The sequence below is a fragment of the Protopterus annectens genome, chromosome 6.part0 (genome assembly GCF_019279795.1).
Source record: "Protopterus annectens isolate FY-2018-M chromosome 6.part0, PAN1.0, whole genome shotgun sequence".
NCBI classification, from domain to species: Eukaryota; Metazoa; Chordata; order Ceratodontiformes; family Protopteridae; genus Protopterus; species Protopterus annectens.
In genome coordinates, this window is record NC_056737.1 from 726215020 (window position 1) to 726240043 (window position 25024).

General features: G+C 38.5%; 1 protein-coding gene across 1 annotated transcript in view; it reads right to left on the bottom strand.

Annotated features, from left to right (window-relative positions):
* Nucleotides 1-25024, bottom strand: part of LOC122803887 (organic solute transporter subunit alpha-like) — a 210703-nt gene that overhangs the window by 30964 nt on the left and 154715 nt on the right. The window contains exon 6 of the mRNA XM_044073569.1: nucleotides 14448-14703. Coding sequence (XP_043929504.1) covers nucleotides 14448-14703 — 256 coding nt within the window. The remainder of the gene's footprint in view (nucleotides 1-14447; nucleotides 14704-25024) is intronic.

Here is a 25024-nt window from a genome sequence, read left to right on the forward strand (position 1 = left end):
TCCACTGAAGAAGGACAGTGCTCAGTTGGACTATCCCAGAAAATAAATGCCAATAAATAAATAAAATTATGAAAATAGCATTTGCATCGAGTTAGCATTCTTTATCATTTAAGCCCCACTCTCTCAAAAAGAACTAATTTATTTTGTTAGTCAAAATAATATGGTGCTATTTCTACTGTAAGCAAGATAATGGCCATCTTACGCAATAAGTACAATAATAATCAAACAATCAACTTCCCCAGACATTTCGTCACAAAATAATATTTTGTAACCGTCTGTAAAACAAATATGCCTTAGCTAACTGAGAAAGTGGTAAGCCTGCTTGATATTGCTATAAGACAGAGAAGGAGAAGGAGGATGACAACATTAACACAAAATTATATTTTCTTTAGCTAGTTATAATATATTACAAGTTATGGCTTTTATTAGAGCCACTGTTAATTTATCTTTAATAGCTGCCATGATTGCAGCTAAGCTGTACTTGCCATTGAATGTATTTGTAAAGCTTGCTTAATGTTTTAAGCCGGGATCTAGGTAAATAAATGAATTGCAATGTGATCTTTGTTTCTAGGTAGTAGATTTTTCAATCCTCTAAGCATCAGTTCAACTATAAGGGCGTCTTTATTCTAAGTATGAATATTTTCCTTGTTATTTAATATTATCAGCTGAATATGGTGCTTACTGGTTCCTACTGTGCTCTGACAAAGGTACTGCTGAGCAAAAACAGAAAAGGAAGCATATCCTCCAATGGCTGTATGCCCTTTTTTCCATTGGCTGACTAATAAGCACATCATTTAAAGAGGAATCTAAAGGGTGTTAACCTAATCATAAAACACAGGTTAATATTTGTCTATGAATAAGTTATTTTAAGCAATGTACGATCCCTTCCTCATACTACAGCCTTCCTACCCAGTGCCCTTCATCCATGCTGGGTCAGTAACTCCGCATTTCTCCCTCCATCTTACTCCAAAGTAGCTGGGGCCGGTCATAGAACCTAAAGGCATCTGCAAGTTTTGGCCACCACCATCAGCCTGGGGGGGGGTCACTTTTTGGACCTACCCCCTTACTCCCTCTCCCTATTGCAGTCCAATGGTACATCTGAGGGTGACTGTGGAACGGAGGAGTGCAGTGTATCAGCACACCTACACTGAAGCTCAGCCATGCTGACCATCCTTTTCCCCTTTTTGGACAACGCCTCTAGTGTGACACCCCCAGTTTCTATCAGGGATCATTGCAGAGAACACCCATGTGACTACCCATCCCTTGAGATGGGTACACCCATTGCCCCCTTCCACAACATCAGTCACCTGAGCCATTAATTGAACTGGGGTAATCTGGGTCATAGTTAGAACTTTATCCTTCGACACCACTGGAAGGGCTAAATATTTACCTATGAATGAGTTCAGTTTTATCCAATAATTAGATTCTGTGGTTATTTTGTTTGTATTTATCTTAATATTAAACATTTTTTGACACAGAATAGTGTCAGTATTTATAAATTCTGTAAATAAACATGTAACCTTATTTTTCCTATTCACTGTAGTCATTTTCCTGGCTATTGTAAACAAACTCCAGAGAAGTGGGAATTGAGTCTTATGTATATATCTCAGAAATGGAACACCATAAGTTTAGTTAATATAAATTTATCAGACCACAATAATTGCAGGAAATGTTGGACTTTTTTTGCAAAAAGTTTGTAGACCTTTACAATCATAAAATGATGCTGCCAGTCTGTGTTGATTAAAAATGTACACCTCTAACAACTATTAATTTCCTTTTTGTATAACATTTCAGTTTTATGCAGTGATAAATGATTTGTGTTGACATATCTAAGTGGATAACCTCCAAAATAAAGATGACGTATTTCTGATGATATTAACATATTTTTTATTTATTGAAGTTAAAGTTCAGGAGCTCATTTTGGATATAATAATAATCCCAACATTTATCTTTGATATGAAATTTATAGACCTTGATATTTTTTATATTTTGGGTATATATGATCTCTGTATTTCTCACAACCTCTTAGCCAAAGAAATCTGGACAAAGACTAAAATAATGGGGGCCAAAGGCCCTAAAATAGGAGCCGATTTTAAATATTGCTTTTATAAACTTATAAAGATGCTAGAATAAAAGGGTTTGTATTAGCATACATTTTCTGAAGGATATGAAGTCTGAAAATGAAATGTATGTTATTATTTAGTAACTTCAATCCTCAGCGATTTGCTAGAAAACAACAAATTTTATGATGAACATACCAAAAATATGAGGCAAAAATTTGGACATTCTGGAAAAATCTGGACAGTTGAGAGGCATGGCATTTTTTTGAGATTGTTTAGAAAGTCAAGAATGGGTGGATATTATACAGATTAAAAATAGTCTAGTGATTGGTACCATTAGCCAGTTGGGTCTCTGTTCACTTACTGAATTGTAAAAACCTCTAACCACGAAAGAACAAATGTAAAACTTTGAACTAGAAAAGCAGCGAATGTTGACAACTTCGAAAATAAATTCAGCCAATTGCCATAATTGGCCAACAACCAGGAAGTAACAGGATGCAAAAGGTAAGTGAAGGGAAACCTACTAAATTTGCCCTATTCCCCATTGTAGTGCGATCTCAGAGTTGGTATATATAGTTGGGAGGCACAGCTCCCCACCTGGTTTGTTGTATGTGCAATGTTGTCTGATTATGGCTATTCTCTGTATTTTATTTCACTGTTATCGGTGTTCACTGCTTTTCCAGTTTGCTGTTTTTCTTTTATTGTTTTGTGGTTCAAAATTTTTTTTAATTCAATAAGCAAACATAGACCCTGCCAGTTTTCTATATAGAAATAATATTTCCCCATTAAATAGTCTGCGTTAAGTACTTTAGTCTCTCTTAATATTTGATTTCATATCCCTTTTTTAAGCTTAACATTTTTTTAAATTCAGACTATGTATACAATGTGCTGTAAGTGCTAAAGGGAATAATTAAAGCACCATGCTTTTATCTCAGTGTATTTATATATAAACAATTCTAAAGGTTTCTTAAAATGCTGTTTATACATGAAAAATTTATTGGATTATATTTTTGTGTTCTTTATTCTCCCTTGGAGTCATGGAGTCATCCTAACAACCATCCTATTTCCTCATGTCTATGCTGGGTCTACCGGTCACTCCAAACATCCCCGGGACTATTACAAAATTTGATGTCAAGGCCAGCATGGATCCTAATTATGTCTTGGGGTGGGGTCATTGTTGTCTTATCATGAACTGCATTTTTTACTTTAGTCATACCCCATTTCTCCACAATGTGTGCACCTTGGCTGGCCCCATGGAGCATGCAATGGGCAGACCTTGCTTCCTAACACCACACTTCTACATGGTCCTATCATTTGCAGGCTGCCCTGCTCCTTCAGCAGAGCACATTGCAATTGGCTTCCCAGCCTCTGATAGACAGCACATAGTGCTTTGTATGCTTCGCCCACATGTCACCCTCCACCCTAGGATGGGGACCCTATCCTCCCTGCTGCTCTATCAATCACTTGAGCTGCTAATGCTGCCAAATTTGTTGATGATTTCTATGCCCATCTCAAAGCATGCATCCAGACATCTGTTCTGGTAAACATAAAGACAGTGCCAAACTCAGGAATAAACTGCTGTGGTGGAAGCATAATATAAACGGACTTTACAATAAGAGGAAGACACTCATAGTCCATAAAAGTAAACTTAATAATCCGTCATCTACAGAGGAACTCAGAAAGATCAACAAAGAACTCAGAAACAAAATCAAATCCTCCAAATGCAAGTATGAATTCAGAATCACTATCTTTATTAAAGACAGCCACAAAGCCTTTGTCATCTATGTCAGAAACCTTATAGGTAATGCCCAACATTGCTCAGAGCTAACATAGAACAAAAATACTTAATTTTCCCCTGAGGAAATATCCAAAATATTAGCAGACAAATTCAGCTCTAACTTTACTCCCCTATCTCCCCCTAACTTTCTTCAACTTATTAATATACCCACACCCCTCCCGATCACCTCTGAGCAGGTCTGACATGCTCTGTCCATGGCCAAAAAAACAAAGTTATGTACTTACCATAACATTCCATGTGAGTTGTTCATCTCATCTTCATTCTTACAGATGGGTTCGGAGCCGATCCTCAGCTCCGAGTCGGCCAACTACAAAGCTTGAGGTCTTCAGACAGCTTGAGGCCAAGTCCCTATCCAATGATGCACCTAGAGTTACCTCATGTCTTGTTTGCTGCGTAGAATAATATCATGTGTCATTCTATCACTGTTTAAGAGAAAGTCATAGAAGGATTGAGCAGCCAGGAAGAATCTAGTATCTTGGTCCTCGAAAAACCCTGGAGGGGATGGGAGGGTGGGAAGTAAGAATGAAGGTGAGATGAACAACTCACATGGAACATTATGCTAAGTACATAACTTCTTTATGTGAAGTTTTTCTATCTCGCCATTCATTCTTGCAGATGGGTAACATCCCAAGCACCATCTTTCTCAGGTGGCTCACGGGAGTATGTTTTTCAGGACAGTAGACCCAAAAGAGGCCCTGTCCCTGGAGGCCCTGTCCACTTTGTAATGAATGATACAAGTATGAGGTCTTGACCAAGTGGCTGCTGCACAGATATTTTCTATAGGAAGTCTAGCAGAAAAGGCAGAGGATGTAGACACTGCTCTGGTAGAATGAGCCTTAATTTTGTGATGTAAGAGCATATTATTGGCTGAATAAACAAATGGGATACAATCAGATAACATTTAGACAGAGTTGTTTCTGCCACTGGCATACCTTTTCTGGAATCTGAAGAGGAAACAAAAAGCTGTTCTGATTTCCTGAACTCTTTTGTTCTATCCAAGTAAAATCTGAGCTGTCTATGAACATCAAGCTTGTGCAGCATATACTCTAAGTTGTTGGTGTGTTTGGTGAAGAACACTGGCAAATCTATAATTTGCTTAAGGTTAGTTTCAGTACAAACTTTGGGCAAAAATGAGGCATTAGTTCGCAGTGAGACTCGGTCAGCATGGAAAATCAGATAAGGAGGCTTTATGGACAAGGCTTGACACTCTGCGGGCAGAAGTGATGCCTACCATGACAAATATTTCAAATCACACGAGGAAGCTGATTTAAAAGGAGGGAGAATAATGCATGAAAGTATAAAATTTAGAATCCATGGGGTATAAGGGGATTTCACAGGTGGTCTGAGATGAAAAGTCCCTTTGGGAAAGGCTTTGGATAGTTTGTGTACATTATGTTCAATCCTTCAAATTCAAGGTGAAAATTAGAGATAGCAGCAAGTTGAACTCGAAATGTTGCTGCTGCGACTCCTTTGTTGAAAAGCATAGTCAAGAACTGTAATATGGAGGCAATAGGGGCTTGATAGGGATCAATATTATTTTGAGAGGCCCATATAGAAAATCTTTTCCATTTGCTAAGGTATAGCTTCCTAGTAGAGGATTTATGAGAAGATATTAGAATCTGCTGCATTTCATTTGAAAGGTTATGAAACCTGGCTATGTTAGTAATTGGAACAGCCAAGGTGTCAGCTTCAGGGACTGAAGAGAAGGATGAAGTTCCCCTGATGAGTGCGTCAGAAGATCTGGAACTGGGTCCAGAATCCAAGGGTCCTCCAATTGATGAAGTTAAAGGAAGGGGAACCAAATCTGACAAGGCCAATGAGGGGCTATTAGAATGATGGCCCTTTCCAGGGCTTTTGCTTTCTGTAGTACTTTGGGTATCAAGGGAATTGGTGGGAATGCATAGAGGAGACCTGGAGGCCAATCGTGTATGTGTGTGTCCCTTGTGTGCATCCCTCCCGAAGGGGGAATCAGGGCAAAGTAGTTTCTGCGTTTTGTGGTCATGTGGTTGGCAAAAAGGTCACACAAGGCTGGCCCCACCTGCGGAAAATTCTCTCCGCTATTTCTTTCTTGAGGGACCACTCATGAGGCAACAAAATTGCTCACCTTGTCTGCTATCACGTTGGATTTCCCCAGGATGTGCATTGCTAACAGAAAGTGCTGGGTGGCTGTAGCCCATTGTCATACTCTTAGGGCTTCACAACAAAGGGGGTAGGACCTGGTTCCTCTTTGTTTGTTCAAGTACCAGAACACTGACATGTTGTCCATCTGAATCACAATTGTTCCCAAAGGAAGAGCATCCTGGAAGTACTGCAATGCTAAAAGTACTGCTCTCATCTCCAGGACATTGATATGCAGATGTGTCTCCTGTTTGGTCCATGTGCCTTGGGCTGTTCTTCCCTGAAAATACCCCCAATCAGGGAAGCATCCATGGTCACTGTGGCCGCTGGGTATCGTAACATGAAGAGAGGTCAACCACCACTGAAGATCCTTTTTGCATGTGTTTGTGATCATTTTAAGATGAGACAATGAAAGCTCTTGGTAAAACCATTGAGTGAATAACAGCCATTGCAGAATCCGCATGTGCATGCGACCCAATGGTATGGCTAATATTGCAGCTGCCATCATGCCTAACAATTTTAGTACTTCTGATGCTGGAGTCTTGTCTTTGGATATGATATTGTGGACCTGCTGATGGAGTAGTAAGACTCTTTCTGCTGGAAGTCTCAAAGTGGTGGTGGTGGTGTCCAATTCTGCTCCGTTAAAAACAGTATGTTGCAATGGTGACAAGGCATATTTTTCTGAGTTTATTGTAATGCCTAGATAACTGCAGAGAGAAAGAGTGATGTACCTGGCTTGTATGAACTGATGCCTGGTGGTGGCAGTGAGGAGCCAATAGTCTAGGTACGGAAACACCTGGAATCCTAAACATCTCAGGTGACCACTGCCATTCATTTGGTAACCACTCTGGGGGCTGTAGTGAGACCCAAGGGCAGGGCTCAAAACTGGTAATGATTGGCTCCCAGCCAGAAGCGCAGATGATCCCTGGATGGTCTGGCCATTTTTATGTGGTAGTACGCATTCTGGAGATCTATGGAGCACATACAATTGTCTTTCCCTAAAATGGGAAGTATCAACTGAGGCGTGACCATCCAGAACTTCTCTTTCTTGACAGATTTGTTTAGTCTGCTGAGGTCCAAAATAGGTCTCCAGTTCACTCTCTTTTTTGGAACTAAAAAGAATCTTGAGTAAGTTCCGGATCCTATCTGGTCTGCTGGGACTGGTTGGATGACTCTTCTTCTTAGCAACGTTTGGACCTCTACTGTTGCCTGTAACTGAGTGGAACGTCCAGGATTTTTGTTGTCAATGGAGGGAGTGTGGTGAAAGGAATGAAATATCCTCTGGAAATTATACTTTGTACCCAGTTGTCATTTGTTATTTTTGAGCCAGGCATCTGGATACAAAGAAAAGCAACCCCAACTGCCTCCAAAGTAGGACAGTCAGGTCTCCTTTCAGGAGCACTGGTAGGGATTCCCAAAGAACTGATCTCTGGTCACCCTAGTTTTGCAGACCCCCTCTGCTGTGAGGGTGGTGTCTTCCATTATTGCCCCCTCCTCTGCCCCTGGAGGGGGGTTCACCACATGTGTCCTGAAAGACTCCTTGGGCTATTTGGAACCACATCTTACCTCCCCTTTGAACCATGGGGTGGCGTCTGGTAGGAGTGGAAAAATGGACTCTGACAGCAGACAGAGTCTTTCCTTCCTGTTCACACCTGGTCTAAGTTTCCTTAACTTTGGGTCTGAAAAGGGATGAGCCATCAAAAGGGGTGTTGACAAAGGATGACTTAAAGGGCTCCGTGAAGGAACACAAGCGCATCCAGGAGTGTTTCCTAAGATCAATTCCTGTACCCGCTGCTCTACTTGCTCCATCAGCTGCATATGAAATGAGGCACATGGGCAAGTTTACTATGTAACTGAGGGTAGCAAGCTGGGATGCAACTTTATCTGAAGCTCCTGCAGCTACTGTACCCTGAAGAGTACCTCCAAGCTCTTTTAGGAGATCTCTTTGCAGTCTTCTAAAATGGGTGAGATAGTTGAGTGAACACAGTACAAAAGGTGCTGAACTGTATGTGTGCTTCCCGTATCTATCCATGATTCTGAAGTCTCTGTTAGGAGGATGGATAGAGGAATAAGTTTCTGAAATCTCCTTTTTGGTGGCTGCCGCCACCACCATGGCATCAACTGGCACTCCCTTGGTAAGAAAGGACTTTTCCTGGGGGGCAGAAATAAATTTATTAGGCCTCCTGGGGACAGGCTCCATGGTGTCAGAGACTCCCACTCCCTTCATGAGACCAGCTCCATAAGTTCATCGATGGGCAGAGACACCCAAGAGGTGGAGAGTTGAGACCTGAAAGCCTTCAGGAGAACCGACTCATCTTTAGTAGGGTTGGTGGACTGCCAGTCACCCCTCTGCCTAATGATTTCTAATATCTCAGCAAATGAGATATCCTCAGAGGGGGACCGTGGGGACCCTTCTGATTCATCCAAGTCAGTATCGGATGTGAGAGACTCCTGTGGGGAGCCTAAATGCTTCCTCTTAAGAATCTCTTCCTGTGAACCTCATCAGTGGGAACTTCTGGTGAGGTCTCAGAAGAGCAGGGACCCCCCCCCCAATGGGGGTTCCTGAGGCTCTGGGTCTCTACGCTTAGAAAGGATCTGTGAAGCAGAAGTGGACACAGGTGCTTTTGGGTAGGAGGTAGCCGGACCTGAAGTCGAAGATGTCTAAGGAGACATAACTCTCTTCATGGCTTCGAAGGGACCTCTGCTCCGATGAGAAGGGACTGGCGGATCCGAGGAAACCATCATTACCCCCGGCACCGAGATGGTGGGCTCCAAACCAGAGGTAGGAGCTGAGCTCATCTGAGCCAAACCCCTAAGAGGCAGAGTCAGAACCGACAAGTCAGTCTGACTATCCTCCCTGGACCCGACCGGAGAGTGTTGGCTCATAGACTCCTCGATCAGCGCCAAGGACATCAGAATAAATGGAACCGAAGACACTGGAGCAGGCATCAGCTCTGAAGGCTCAACGATCATCAAGTCCAACTCCTCTGGCTCCAAAGGACTGGTATGGCTCAGAGGAGGAAAAGTGGTACATGGTAAAAGAGTCTTGTGTTCCGAAACTGTTTGGGTCAGAGCCGATAAAAATTTAGCGGTGCCTGTAACAACTTCTGCACCACACGATCCACATCCAAATCAGAAAGGCTTATCGAAGACCGAGATTAGTGGATGGAAGGAGGTACAGATTGCAGGAGTGAAAATTTAGGCAGTTTGGATACTGGTTCCAGTACCGGGGACCGGCTCCGAAGGACAAGATGCTCGGCTCCGAGGGCTGTGGAGCCGACGTCGACATTTTCTTTAAATTTTGTTTTACTTCCGAAGAAGTAGAAGCCTTGGAAAACTCTGAAGATTTGCTAGACCTGTCCTGGTCACTCAAAGCTTCCTGAAAAGACAGTTTGACTAGACCTCTATCGATTAGCTTTCTCTTTCTCTCCTGAAGGACCCTAGATGAGAAAGAATGACAAATGGAGCAACTTTCCTGAAGGTGTAAAGCTCCCATACAGTAAACACAGTTAACATGGCTATCTGTTACAGACATTTTCTGTCCACATTTTGGGCATTTTTTGAAACCTGACTTAGGATGTTTATCCCTATCCTGGTCAGCCATAATGAACAGCACAGTATCAGTGAAACTACAACAATATACTAAAGACACACCCAAAACTATTTAAATAAGCCCTGATAAAAAACTATGGGCTAAATATCCTGTGACAAAGTGCCACTTTAAACACACACACACACTCTTCTAAATATCAATAGTTATCAAAGACACACAATAGCTATATAACTACAGTAACTACACTAATTATAAAGGCCTTTAGAAAAATAAAGGCCAAAAGCTATATTTAAATATGAAAAAGGCACACTAAGGAATACACACTAAAGAGATATAATGCTAAAGAAGCTAAGAAGTGGAATTAATGAGTTATAAGAAAAATTTTTATAATAAAGTTTTACTGGCCCGAGCTATTGCTGAGGAACCTCCAATCTACTGCAGCGGCAAACTAGATCTGAGGTAACTCTAGGTGCATTATGGGATAGGGACTTGGCCTCGAGCTGTCTGATGACCTCGAGCTTTGTAGTAGGCTGACTCAGATCCGAGGATCGGCTCCGAACCCATCTGTAAGAATGAACGATGAGATAGAACAACTTCACATCACTGGTTCTGTGGGCCCTTGTAGTGTGCCAGGCTGCCTTTTTGTAATCACCAGACATTGTCTGGAAGACACACTACTAAGCTTAAGCAACCCCAGCCTCTGTTCTGTATTCATTCCAGAGGAGGGGAGAAGTGTGGCAGTCATCCCAACTGGATACTGCTAACTTATAAACCTCAGTAGCCTCATCGCAAAGCAATGGAACACACTATCATGAAACTTATTAACAAAGACAAAGGTAGTCTATAAGCCTTGGACCTAAACCAGTTTAGGTTTGTTAAAAATGGATCCTGCCTCCTGAATTTCTTTGAACATATCACTGATACATTAGACTCAGGTAAATCAGACCTCACTGCTTATCTGGACCTAACCAAGTCCTTTTATATAATTCCACATTTCCAGTTATGGAAAAGATAAACTAATTGTAAATCCACTGGATAGCAAACTGGCTAACTGACAGAACCCAGTCTATCAGTGTGGAAGGAATGTCCCATTAAAACAGTGGTTGCCATGAGTGTCCCCCAGGAATTGGTCCTGTGTCCAGCTCTGTTTAATATTTATTTTCTGATATCAAGGCTGACCTCAAGAACCTGTCGATGACCAATTTTCCAGATGACTTGCAATGTTTGAGATGTCATTACCTCCCTATCTGTGTTTCAAATTCTCAGGAGGAACTAACACGTATCAATAAGTGGTGTCTAGACCATGGCCAAAAACTAAATACCAAGAAATCCAGCAAAACTGGCCATCCATGCACCTAACATATAGGTGACAATTCTTTGAAGGTTGACTCAGCTACTGGGGACTTGGGCACTTTTGTTGACAATGAAATATCCTTTAATCACCATGTATCCACTACTGTTACGAAGTCCTTTTACCTTGCCAGACTAATCACCAAGGGTATTTCTTCCAGATCAAAGGAAATTATCATCCCTCTCTACTCCTCCCACATTAGGCCAATAATAGAGTTTAATAGCCCCTTTGGTAAGCACCTGTCTAAGCATATGACACAGCTTGAGAGAAACGGTAGCATTTTCTTACTAAGATAATCAAATGTATATTTTCCTAAAAATATGCAGACTGTCTTAAAGTGCTCTTCTTCTGTGTTATGTTTCCTACAGAGTCTTGTGAAGTGACATACATCTAGTTACAGAGCCTCAAATCATCCAGTCCTATCTGACCTCCTGCACACCCACAAAACTATTAACACCTTCAACACCCTCTCAAAAGATCTTAACTTCCACTGAAGCATAACTAGGACTTGCTGGTGAGATATATGTATATCAAGGAGAATCCCTCTTTTTATGGAATAGACTTCCTTTGGATGTAAAGCAAAGTAGTTCCCTGACCCTCTTTGAACATAACTTGGATGAATGGATGGACAATTGTAAATAAACCCAGGGCTTGGTTACTGAAGCCCTCATTGAAAGGGGTCAAAACTAGGTATAAATGAATCATGTCAATGGGTATCCAAGATCTGGGGTATTTTGGCTAGGCTACTAATGGTCCTCTGGATCAACAGTTTTAATAGCGTTCTGGTACCTCGGCTAAGTGCCTTCCTCTGAACGCACTTAGCCAAGGTGCCAGAATGGTATTAAAACTTTTGCAGTACTCGGTGACTCTGTATTTTTTTTTTATTTTTTGCTGGTTACATTGTGTTTTTTATGCCTTTGGATCAACAGCCTAGTACAGACCTATGAACCGATCAAAATGCGCTTTCATTGAATTTCATAGGATCATATTAGAAACGTCACCATAATTATGTTATATTTCTGTTAAAATATTTCTTTAAATCTGTTATTTTTGTTATATAAGCTGTGAGGCTATTAAAATAAAACAATTTTATTGGATTTATCATTACTGTATAACTAATTTCATTGTGATCTGATAAAGGACATGTTATCATCTTTACCTTTTCTATTTAGAAACCAAATAATTTGAAATATATATACCCTCACTGACTGTGTACCAAATCCATAAGAGTAATGAGTGTAAACTAAAGTTTAAAATAAAGAATTTGTTTAAGAAATGTTATTAACATCTATAAGATTAAGTAAATCAATAAAGTTGATTAAATTTAGCTGAAACTGTAAAACTAGTATCACTTTCTTTAAGTATACAGTTAAAGTATTCTGCCATTATTATAATTCCCTTTTTATTGAAAGGTAACATTTCCAGCCACTTTCTAGAGAATTTAGCTCCAATTCCTGGAATCCAGTGCATATTTGCCAAGGTTAAGATACTTTTATAATATTCAATAATGATCATACACATCATAATATTATCATCACTATATCAGACAATAATCCTAGGCATTACAATTGAATTTCTCCATAAGACTCTTGTTCCCATTGTATTTTCTTTAAAGCTAGAAATTGCTAGTTGTATATATTCCTTTGTATTTAATATACTAATCTACCAATGAGTTTCTTGTAAAAAAAAGCCACTTGCGTTTTATGATAACGAACTTATTGCCAGTGTTGCGGCCATTTACTTTTAAAGAAACACATTTTAAACAAGACATCTTATATTAGTCACATGCATATTGCTACTCTAAATTGCTGTTCTGTGATTTTCATAAGAACACAGCTCTTTAAAATAATGTCAGTATAAAACAAAAGGAAAGTTATTGCTTGAAAGCATATTTTAAATGATATAGATGCAAAAAACAAATAGTTAATTTTAAAGATAAAGCAAACCAATTACATCCTATGGAATTTAAAATTCTTAGTTTGAATAGAATCCCAAACTACCCTTCTAATTATCATATATGTCATCAGATGATTTATAGAGGTTAGTTATAACTATACTATATAAATATCTAAATTACAAGGGCAAACAATCTGCTTTAATTTAATCTCTCCTATTATCATGTAGTAGTTTACATCAACATAAATATTTAGGTTCATTGGTTCATGGGTAATTACTAGGTATGTGTTCAAGGAGACTATTGAGAAGGCTATCACAGTTTCCCCAAAGCCCCAAAGCACTGTCTGGTTAAGTGACCTGATCATATCACACAGTAGGCAAATGAAGTTGTGGGAATCAAATGGAAACAGCTTGTCAACTCATTGTTTCAATCCTCTGCACTAACTGCCAGCCTTCAAGCTCTTCTCAATATTCACATCTCTCAAGCCTTATACAACAATCTTTTAATGAAGCACAATTCCTTCTTAAATGTTTTTAACTTCATTTTGTGCCTTTTGCATTACAAAAATATTCATTCTAAAAAAATACATTATAAAACACTAGCAACTTACTTTCAAACCAAGTATCCAAATATATAGGCATGTTACAATTTTCATATTATACTATTCCCCTGCAAGCTGCCTGAAACATATTATTTTAGTCTTAATGTATTATACAAGATCATTTATATTAATTAATCTTTTCAGGTATTTTCCTTGTTGTATAACTATATGCTCTGTATTTCTGTTAATGTATAACTATCCACTAGAATTCCCTTTTAAATAACTCCATATTGTATGAAAATCACTATAATGCATGAGATATTTCATCTGTATTGTATTAACAATCATGTCTAAATGGTTAAAGCATATATATTTTGCTTTACCTATATGTACTAAGAATATTGCACAGCTTTGAAAATCATTTACTTCAAAATATGCCTCTAAAATGCAGAGCCTAAACAAGTAACATAGAGCTGTAAAACTAGGAGTGCCACCTTCGGAGCATGCAAAAACCTGAGGAAACTTTTGATTAACCTACATGAGTGCTACTGGTCACATTTCACACCTCCCAGGCTGCCAATTAAAACAAACAAAAGATTATTCTGGGAGTACAATTAAAATGCAAATAATAGAATATAATTAAAATCCAAATAATATTGTCCTGTCTGTCAAGAAAAAAATACTGACAAGTGGCAACCATACATATAATACGGCCTAAGGTATTTTCAATCTTAAAATCATCCTGATAGGTATTCTAATCTAATAGTTACTTCTTTGAATCACTTTGTGGTAGGAATGCCATTTCTGCTGAACACAACATTGTTGTTCATTTTGTCAAATAGCTTAACAGTTGCAAAAGATGTCTAAAGTATCTTGCCAGTTAAGGGTATGAAGCAAATGAGTTTTGGCTTAATTAAGTGAACTCATGCTCCTGTATCATAAGGGTCTATAGCTGAAGGTTGTTTGCTCTCAGCTTGCATAATAGTAATGCCCTGAAGTTTATGGAAAATTGCTGCTTCCATGGGTAAAATTGGACAGCCTTGCTCAACATGCAGGGGCTGTTCGTTTATTTTGCACCTGTGCTGTTTCATGTTCTATACTTGAGATTTGTCACATGATCAGTACTTACCCGAGCCTCTTCCATCCCAGTTAAACACACCCATGCATGGGATGACATTGTATGCAGTAAGACTTTCTAGAATTAGCGGCTGGACTGTGATGATGATCATGGAGACTATTATGATGACGTATTTGGCCACAAGGTGGTACCTTCGTTCTTCCACCATAAAGGCACTTTTTAGGAGCAAATTGAAGACATAAAAGGACAGAAGTGTAGAAACAGCCATCATTATGCCAATATAGAACAAAGGATTGTGTACATTTACCTGCAACAGAAGAAAAGAATAATTACAAATAAGGTAGAGCATGCTTTTCCTTCATTACTGTCTCTGCATTCTCATTGACACAGTTTTAATAATGATATGCAGTAGTGGTAATTGTTTAAGTGTAACTATTTCACATAATCTAAAGAGGATACTGTATGCTACACCCACTGTAATTTCGTCTTTTATTACATGTGGCTATGAATAATCAGTCAAGAAAATGTGTTCACCCACTACAAGGTTCATTGGATAATTCCTTCTACAGTTTATGACATGGTCACTAGCAATGTGCATAAAAAATATTAATATTAGCTGTTGCTATGATTCATATTGATTCCTGTTTGTTCTGATTATGCTAATAGCCTGAGTGTTCTGAGCTGGATTCAGGCTACACTCTAAATATTATTATTTAAGTCCATATGTCATAGCACATCATAGAATATTACAGTATGTGTATATACATATTTTGCCCTGCATTAGTAACCATTCTGCCATAATACCTTTTATGTCTCTTTAGGATTGTAAGATCATAGGAAATACAAGACAACTGAGTCACAACACAGTTTACACCTTGCTAATACACACTCTCATGGTTTACAATCAAAATATTTTAAATCAGTTTAACTTCCGGCTCCAGTTCGAACATGGTAGCAGCGACAGTCTGTATGTCGACAGTCAAGTGAACAGCAGTTAAGAAGATCATCAACAGGACAGAAAAATGCAGCATGTCTGTAAATAGCAACTGTCGACATTAACATCGAAAACGGACTGTCGATGGTGTGGGGTGATCATCTGACCTCATTAATATTCATGAGGCGATGACATGCTTTGAAGATATCAATGTTTGCAGTTGTGAATTCAGCGATTTTAATAGTAAACCCACTCTCATGCTGTACGCCTTAATGTAAGGAAGTATGAATCTGTTTTCATTCATGTTGGTACAAATGATGTCATCTGCAGGGACTCTCTGACTGTTAGTGGGGAACTTACAGTCTTCTTAGATAGTATAGCTTGTACTGGTATTAGAACGTATTTTTCACAAATCACATACAGAAGGGTAGTCAGGTCACTGTGAATGAAAATATTTTTGGGTAAATACCTACATGGAAAAAATGTCCCTTTTTAAAAAATGGAAATGTGTAGAGCATCCAAGCCTAATTTTGGGCGCACATGTGTTCAGACAGGATGGCGTGCATTTATCAAGATCAGGGAAGAGAATTATTACAGAAGATATTCTGCAATATTTGATAAACATTAGGCAGGTCGAAAATTTAACAGTTCACAGACAGCAATATTAGATGCTTCTCTGATGGTTGTTAATGCTAGGATTGGAAACCAGTTCTGTTAGGGCATAAATGTGTTTACTGTAACAGACATTCTAACAAAAAATCAGGTGGAAGTGTTATGATAGGGATTAAAGATAGTTAAGAAACATGTGATTATTACATGTTCATTGTGTAACTATGACCATAAAGACAGCCCTGGAACATAAGACAATTGTTGGAGTGTATAGATCATCAAAGTCAAGTGCAGATGACCTAGAGAAGTTCATATATTTCTTACATGAAACACAGGAGGGAAGAATAATATTAGATGGGGACTAAAATTTACTGGAAGCAGATTGGAATAATATTGATTCAACAACATTAGTAAGGGAGGCATTCACAATGAATGTTCAGGAACAACAGTTGCTTCAGATTGTAAAAAAAAAAAAAAAAAACTACCAGGGAATGGAACATACTAGACATTGTTTGCGTTCCTAAAGAAATTACTATAACTTCAAGTCAAGTTTTACCACCATTGATGTGCAGTGATCATGGTTATAAAGGTTCATTTGTTGCGATATAATTCTGCCAAACTGAAATCTAAAGCAATGCACAGAAGGTTAATTACAGGTTACATGTAAGCAAAACATCACTATGTAAAATTAACTGGTGTGAGGTGCTCAGTGGAAAAACTGCAGATGGAATGTGGAAAGTTTTAAAGAGAAATTGAGTGCAAAAAATCAAAAAAATGTTTAACATCAGGATCTAGGTATACAACGTAAGGAGGATATATTTCCATAAGAACAAGATACCTGATTAAGGTGAGAGACAAAAAATATAAGAAATTGAAGACAGGTCGTACTACAACTTTAAAAAACTGAAATAAACAAGCTGGACAAATAAATTAAGCAGAATGTGGGACAAGATCAATAAAAATTTGAAGAAATGTATATAAAGATATTGAGCATAATAGGAAACCTTTTTATAGATACATAAGATGTGGAAGGATTAAAGACACACAAATTGATAAACTGTGTGCAGATTCTAAAATATATTCTCAGACACAACAGATTATAGATATATTTACAAAATCTTATGCAAAATGGGATCCACAAAGGGCATGATAAGTTTTGCTAGTGACATCCAGGTAACCACAGAAACTGGAATCAAATTAGATTATATTGAAAAAGAACTGCGCAAACTGGATCTAAAGAAAGCACAGGGTGGTGACGGAATTAGTAATAATGACCTGAGAACACTTCAGCAAGAACTTATAGTGACATTATATCTTTTATTTGCTAGATCATATAAATATGGGCAGATTCTCAAGATTGGAGACATGCGCTTATTAAACCTGTCTTTAAGGTTAAGGGAAGTAGGACAAACCCAGAGTCATATAGACCCTTAAGTCTACTTTCATGTTGTGGAAAAATAATGGAGAAGGTTATATTGGATAAGTTATTGTCAGAACTGGATAGGTTGGAACTTGAAACCATATATCAGCATGCATATGTTGAAAACAGATCTATTACCACCTGTAACATAATGTTCTATAACAATATAATAACATAAAAATTGTGCTGTGATGTAATTTATATAGATTTAACTTCAGCATTTGACAGGGTCATCCACATAACACTGATCAATAAATTAATACAACTAGGTATTGATATACTCTTGCTATGATGGATAGCTGCATGGCTTACAAATAGGACATGGCAAATATCATACAGCAACTGGACAGGTGAAATCCTTGGATACAGTCAGGGTGTCCCACAGAGCTCTGTCCTAGGCCTTTACTTGTTTAGATTGTATCTTTCAGACCTAACCTTTTCACCTGAGGTGTTCTATAATTTATATGCAGATGACCTGAAATTGGGTAAATTGATTACATGTGTTACAGATAAGGCATGTCTGCAAAAGAGCCTGACTAATTTGACCATTTGGGCACAGGGGAATAATATGCTGACAAATACATCAAAAACTAAGCATATGAGATTTGGGAAACATAAATTGAAAGGTGAATATTTAATATAGCACACAGTGATTGAAACTGTAGATTCATTTAAGGACCTGGGTATATGTGTAGATCCAGCTTTGAATTTTTCCAATCTTATCAACCAATTGGTTAATGATAGTTATAGAACTATAGGTAGCATAAAAAGATTTATAAAGTCTAGGAAATCAGACATGATGAAGTCATTGTTAGTTACATTAGACCAAACCTGAGTATGAAATAACAATATGGAAACCTTATAAGAAAACAAGCATCAGTAAACTGGAGAGAGTACAGTGGAAATATACCAAGGGCATCCATGGATGTGAAAATTTAACTTGTTATGAAAGACTAAAATATCTGAACTTGTACAGTTTCTTATAGATATCTAAAAGGAGGTCTTATTCAGGTATATAGAGCATTTAGAGACAGCTATCTCTGGGAATATTTGGGGTTATCAAAAAGTACTAGACAATCACCAGACAACCTATGCAGAAGATTATATATGAATAAGAAGGGTAATAATTGGTTTTCTGAGAGAACACCGGATGCATAAGGCAGACTACATAATTACATTAAAGCAAGTGCTAGTTTAAATGTTTTTAAGAACAGTCTGGACACTTATTATGGGAACAAGTGTTTTGGTATATTGGCAGGCTAGAAGGGCATTAATGCCCATGCTTGAAATATTTGTAAGTACATAAGTAAGTATGTACCCCCTCTTCTCAGGAAGGACAAAACAGGTCAGTCCTGGAGTAAAGTTTTGGGTACCCATCCATTCACTCAAGTTTAATTTGAAAGATGCTGTGTGTCACTTTATTTAATTTGCTGTTGGACATTTAAGCTCCTAATTTTCATATTAGTTGATGTATTTGACTTCCAAAGATACAAGAGATTAAGGAAAATGGGGTCTGTAATGGTGCAGCATGGATCGCCCCACATAAGCCTATAATAAATTGAATAAAGAGATATCACTTTAAGACTTTTATGGTAGCTCAAGGATTTACGGTAATACTTTTCTTGGTTAGGAACCTCTGGGGCCTTTTCAGTTACTTAATATATCTAGATAGGTACATCCGGGGGGGGGGGGGTGCTCAATAATTTATCTAATTCAGGAAATGTACAGAGAGATGATAACCTTTTTTGACCTGGGTGATAGGCTTTTAGACATTAGTTGTACTAAACAGAAGGATTTTCTGACTACTGTTGTGACATGGTAGTAGTCAAAGGAGATTGGCTCATTAACCTAGGCTCCATGATCCTTGACTACATTATCATTTTGGAGTGAGGTGTTGACAATACTGTACACTGAGGGAAAGATACAAAATATGATAATGCTCCATTTTTTTCACATTTAATTTTACCCATTTTTCCATATACTACTTGTTTGTGTTGGTTAGTTCCTGTTGTAATGAATGAGTATCAGGAGGAGATTTGATAATAATGCCTGGTTTGCAGTCATGTGCAAACTTAGTTAACCAAAGGTCATAATTCCTAGTGTGGAGATTGGAGACGTAGATGTTGGAAAGTAGTGGTTGTGATACTCTGCCCTGGACATGCTACTGGCTACTTTCATACTTTACAAGGAGACATGTGCCACCTTAACTATGCAAGCTCTATCTTTCATCCAATTGGTTATCTACGTCATCATATATAGACTTATTTTTAAGATATGTAGCTTATTACAATGCAATTAAGGGGTATAGTGTTGAATGCTTAGGCTGAATCCAAAGAAGCTGTGTGAACAGAATGATTGCTGTCTGCAGTTCTCAAAGAAGTTAACTAAATTAATGAGGAAGGATCTCTCTTTGACAAAGTCAAATTAATGTGGGCCTTGGCTAATAAGGTTTTTAATGTCATAGTTTATGAGGACAGATATGATGCTTTCCATAGACTTGCAAATCAGGCTATTTAGGCTAATGTAGGTTAATGGTTGGGCTACCCTTATGCATGGGCATCATCACCACAGTTCCCCATGCTTTGGGAACAAATCTAGCAGCTAAGCTCAGATTAATTAATTTAAGGAGGAGATCCAGAAGGACATGTTAGCCAACACTTATTAGGCATCCAGGTAAATTATCATGTCCTATGAAAGCAGTATTTTTGGTTTTAGAGAGCACCTTTAGTATGTGTCCCTTTGTGATATTAGGAGGTGTGAGGGATTTGAAAACATATGGAAGTACAATAGAGTTTTCAGGAGTAAAGTTTGCACTAAATTTGTCTGCTAGCATATTTGCTGTGTCTACCATGTCTGAGTCAGTGGTTCTGTTTTAGATAAGTTCAGAACACTGCTGGGTGTAATTCTTAGTTTCATAATGTAACTTAGAAAGGACTTATCCTTGGCTTTGGAAGCTAATGTAAGTTCATATTTGATTACTTGCACTGGTAGTAGCTTTAGTTTCTTACTGATGATCTTGGTGAAATCTTTAATATGTTCAAGTAATATTCAATCTATTGTATGATTTAAAACATTTTTTGTTCTCTTGTTATAGAACATGCGGTTTATTTAAGCTTGTGGACCACCAGGGTGAATTATTCTTAAATGTTCCAATATATTTTTCTTTAGTAAGGATGGTCATGCCTAAGGACTTATTTATAAGGGAACAGAACTCCTTTGTTAAAGCTGTGCTGGTGTCAGGTCTGGTGATGTTATTAGTGAATCTGACTAGCTTATCATAGGGATTGCCCATTTGAAATCCTTGGGTTCAAAATTATTACATGCATGAGTTTTAGAGACTTTGAAAGAGAAGCTTACAAGTTTATGTCCAGGTTTAGCTAGGGATGGAGAAACTAGAGAGGTGGCACATGTAGTAGCTAGATTACTTAGGACCAGGTCAAGAATATTATGTTACCTAGTTGGTTTGCTATCTCTTCCAAGGATTTTTTATTAATTAAGCATAAGAATACCTTATTATACCGGTCTTTGTTGGTATAAGTGCTGCAATTTATTTACAGGTAGTTGAAATCCCCCATTATAATGGCATTTTTTGGTAATATGTGCTTCCTCAAGTATTTTAGGGCTCTTATGTGGTCATCAGAGCACAGGTAAGGTGTTCTGAAGCAAGCTATATAGGTTGATAGTTTATCTTGTTCAGAGTAAGTTGGAATTCAATGAGTTTAGTATGTGTGGGTCTCTGGAAATCTTGTCTAAAAGTGATGAGATCCTTGACAAGTAAGGAAATGTCTCCGAATGCATGTCAGGTGCAAAACCCATGTATGGAAGGAAAACAAGTCCCAGTGAAGGGCAAATATGTATGTGTTCAAGCTGTTGGAGAGAGCCTCAAGATCAGGTTTGTTCTTGTGCAGACATCTGGCATTGAGAAGAGCCACCTTGATATGGCCCAGTTTAAGCTTTGAAATTATTACATTGATATCTGCTATGCTGGGGTATCCATTAGCAGAACTCTGCCTAAAAATGCACTATGGGAAGTTCAAAAAGGGCTTTAGCCAGTATGCAGAAGCCATGGAGAGAGAGGAGCTGAAGTAAGATGGATGGTCAATCACCTCGCCCCATGCTGACACATAATGACCCCCCCCCTAGAATGACACCAACTACTAATCCAGTTGCTGAAGCCAATCATCTTTTCTTTCTGTATAGGTATCCTTCTGGGTGAAGGAAGGATTCGATTCAGGACCACTCTCTTTTCTGCTTTGGAGACATTCATGGTGAGATCCAACATGTCTCTCTGCATATCTCAAAGAGTTATGCACCTCAAGTCATTCACACTCACATGGACTACTTCTAGGCTGCAATCATTTTGCCCAGTGAGAGGGAATTTAGACCCCCTTTGACTTCAGGGATTCCAGCACCAGGAAGACAGCTTACTGTAACCCTGTCTTTGTCCTGTCTTGTGAGTGTGGACTCAGTGTGTCTGACAAAAGAGTCAACAGTTACCAAGACATTACCAGGTATTGGATGGTTTGTCATCTACCTCCTAGTGACTCTTTACTATGTGTGAGCAAGGTGCTGATGTGATGATGGTAGATGTCTGCTAAGATCTAGTCTTCTTACTCCTAGAAGGCTTCCATAGTGACTTTTTACAGCTTCTAAATAGGCCAAGTTAGTGTGGCTGTCATGAGATGTGGGTGGTACTGCAAGATGTTCATAGGACATCTTACTGGGAGATCTACTTTAAATAACCAAAGATCAGAACACCAACGTTCATTTTCATGACACTGAAAATAGCAAAACCTGACATACCCAAACACCAATGCTTTCCCAAGGTAAGTAAACACTTACCCAAACTTAAACTAAATACAAACCAAAGTAATTAAAACCCACACAGGTGGGGGGCTGCTCCCCCCACACACCACTAACTATATACACCAACTTTGGGATTGCACTACAGTGGAGAAAAGGGCATGTTGGGCAACTGTTTACTTACCCTGGGAAAGCTTCAGCATTTGGGTATGTCAAGTTTTGGTATTTTCACTGTTGTAAAAATGAATGTTGGTGTTCTGATCTTTGGTTATTTAAAGTAGATTCCATACTGGGTAAGAGGAATGCCTCCGGATTGTTCAGATATTTATTCCTCTCACAGGTTGAAATATTTGTGTCAAGTAGAAGGTCATTGTCTATGAGTGTATGGCAGTCCCTGCATTGCCTTAGAGAGCAAGAGCTATAAGTACCAAGTGCTATAAGGCTGGCCGAAAGCGGGATACAAGCAAATTTGCTTTCCATTTTGTCCAGATCACTCTTGGTTTTATTTTGGTCTAATTGCCTAAGATAGACTGTTTGAAGCTTGACTAGGTGGCATCTAGCAGAACAAGGTGAAGATGTATTTATTTATTTTTATTTATTTACATTTGTTGACCGGGAGTGTCCGACTGGACGTAGGTCCATTTTCAGCAGAGGCCCAGGGAGAAAAGCTCCACAGTTAAAATAAACAGACAGTAGTTACATTGGATTACATAGTGATTAACAATTTAACATAGCAATTACTGACAACATTTTTACAGATGAAGAGCATAGTACATCAGTAGACAACTAGAATCTTTATCTGTGAAGTACATAACAGATATTAACAAATGTTACAATAAGAAGTTCCTGCTGTATAATAAGTATTAGGCTTATGAGCATCTGAGCTTGCTATAATCAAGGTAGTTAGTGGAGTGGAAAGAAAGGTATTGGTTGGATGGGGTGGGTGATATTAGAGTGGGAGTTGCAAGGGCATAGCCAGCATGTTTTTAGGTGTGCTTTTAGTAAAGTTTTGAAGTGGGTGCATGATGGTACAGAGGTAATTGTGGGTCAGAGGGAGTTCCATAATTTGGCTATGGTGCAAGAGAATAGTGCTTCACCAGCAGAGTTATTGGCTTTAGTGATCTGCAAGTGATTTTTGTTGCTGGATCTTAGTAGTCTGGTGGTGCAATAGGGTTGGAGTAGATTCTGGAGGGATGGGACATTTAGTGGATGGTTTACTAGTTTGTGGGCGACTGAGAGTTGATACCATTGAAGGAGGTGAGGGAGTTCAAGCCAGTCCAGTTCAGCAAATGAGAGACAGTGGTGACTACGGTAGGATGCCCCTGTGGCAAATTTGGCGATTTTGTTGTAGCAGGTCTCTAGCTTGTTTAGATCGCATTGCCTTAGGTTGGTATATATTGGAGAGACATAAAGTAGGGTGGAGATAAGGTGGGAATTTGCTATTGAAATCTTTGCTGCTTTGGTGAGAAGTTGCTTATTTCTGTATAACGCTCCTAGTTTTTTTGTGGACTTTTTTTATGGTCAAGGATATGTGAATGTCAAATTTTAGTTTATTGTCTATTTCCACTCCTAGCAATTTGGTGTGTTCAGTTGGGTATATAGTGGTGTTGTCTTTTGCTGTGATGTTAAAGTGAGTAGGGTTCAATCTATGAACCTATGAACCTATGAGAGTTGTTTTGAGTATGTTTGGTGGGTTGGAAGATGAGTAGTTTAGTTTTGTTTGGGGTTGAGTATTAATTGGGCATTGGATAACCAAGTTTCAACAGAGGAAAAGGCTTTCTGTGTGACTTTTGCAGTTTGGGTAGCTATATATATATATATATATATATATATATATATATATATATATATATATATATATATATATATATGTAGGAAGATATATGTGGAAGAACAACTAAGTTAGGTGAAGGCACAAGCCACACACACACACACACACACACACACACACACACACACACACACACACACACACACACACACACACACACACACACACACACACACACACACACACACACGCAAAGTATGTGACAAGACAGCTGATAAAACAACTACTGCAGAAATAAGGATATACACAACTGGAAGTAGCGCAATAACACTGAGGTCAGCATGCAAGTAACAGTGGCTCAGAGCAAACACACTCAACCTACTGCAATAGTATAGCAATGAAATTCTTGGCTAGCAGCTGATAGCAGCCTCATGCAACCCTGACTAGATTTTAGCAATGCTACCTGGTATGACATGGGCTGATCTTACAATGTTGGATCTCTTGTTTTTTTTAATGAATAAATGATGTTGTGAATCATTTTTTTTTACAAAGGTGAGATTAAATAAAAACTATGTACCAGCACCCCCTTAAAGGACTGCTAGAAACTTAAAATTTTATAAAGCAGGGGGTGCAGGGGTGGGGAAGGGTGGCAGCCCCCTTGCTGGATGTGGGTGGCCATCTTACACTGACATTGTTAGTAATGACCATTAGAATAATAATTATTTTTATACTCTAGCTCTTTTCAATGTTCAAAAACTACTGAATTGTACTGAACACTTAACTGACAGCACCACCGAGATATCAGTCAAACCAGCACAACCCACAGTTGCATTAATTACATATACTGTGTCCTAAAGTATACAATCACCTTAATAACAACAGTTAGACCATTTAAAACAGCAAAAATGCAGTGCAACTATGTACTGGAATCACTAGTATAGACTTAAAGACCTAAGGTAAAGCAAATTCAGACTATTAAAATAAATTTAAAATCAAATCAAGACATGTCCTTCTCTGACTTGTACAACTATTATAATGCAACAGTAATTTAAAAAAAGTGCCTCATAGCAAGACGTTGTCTGTTCGATTCT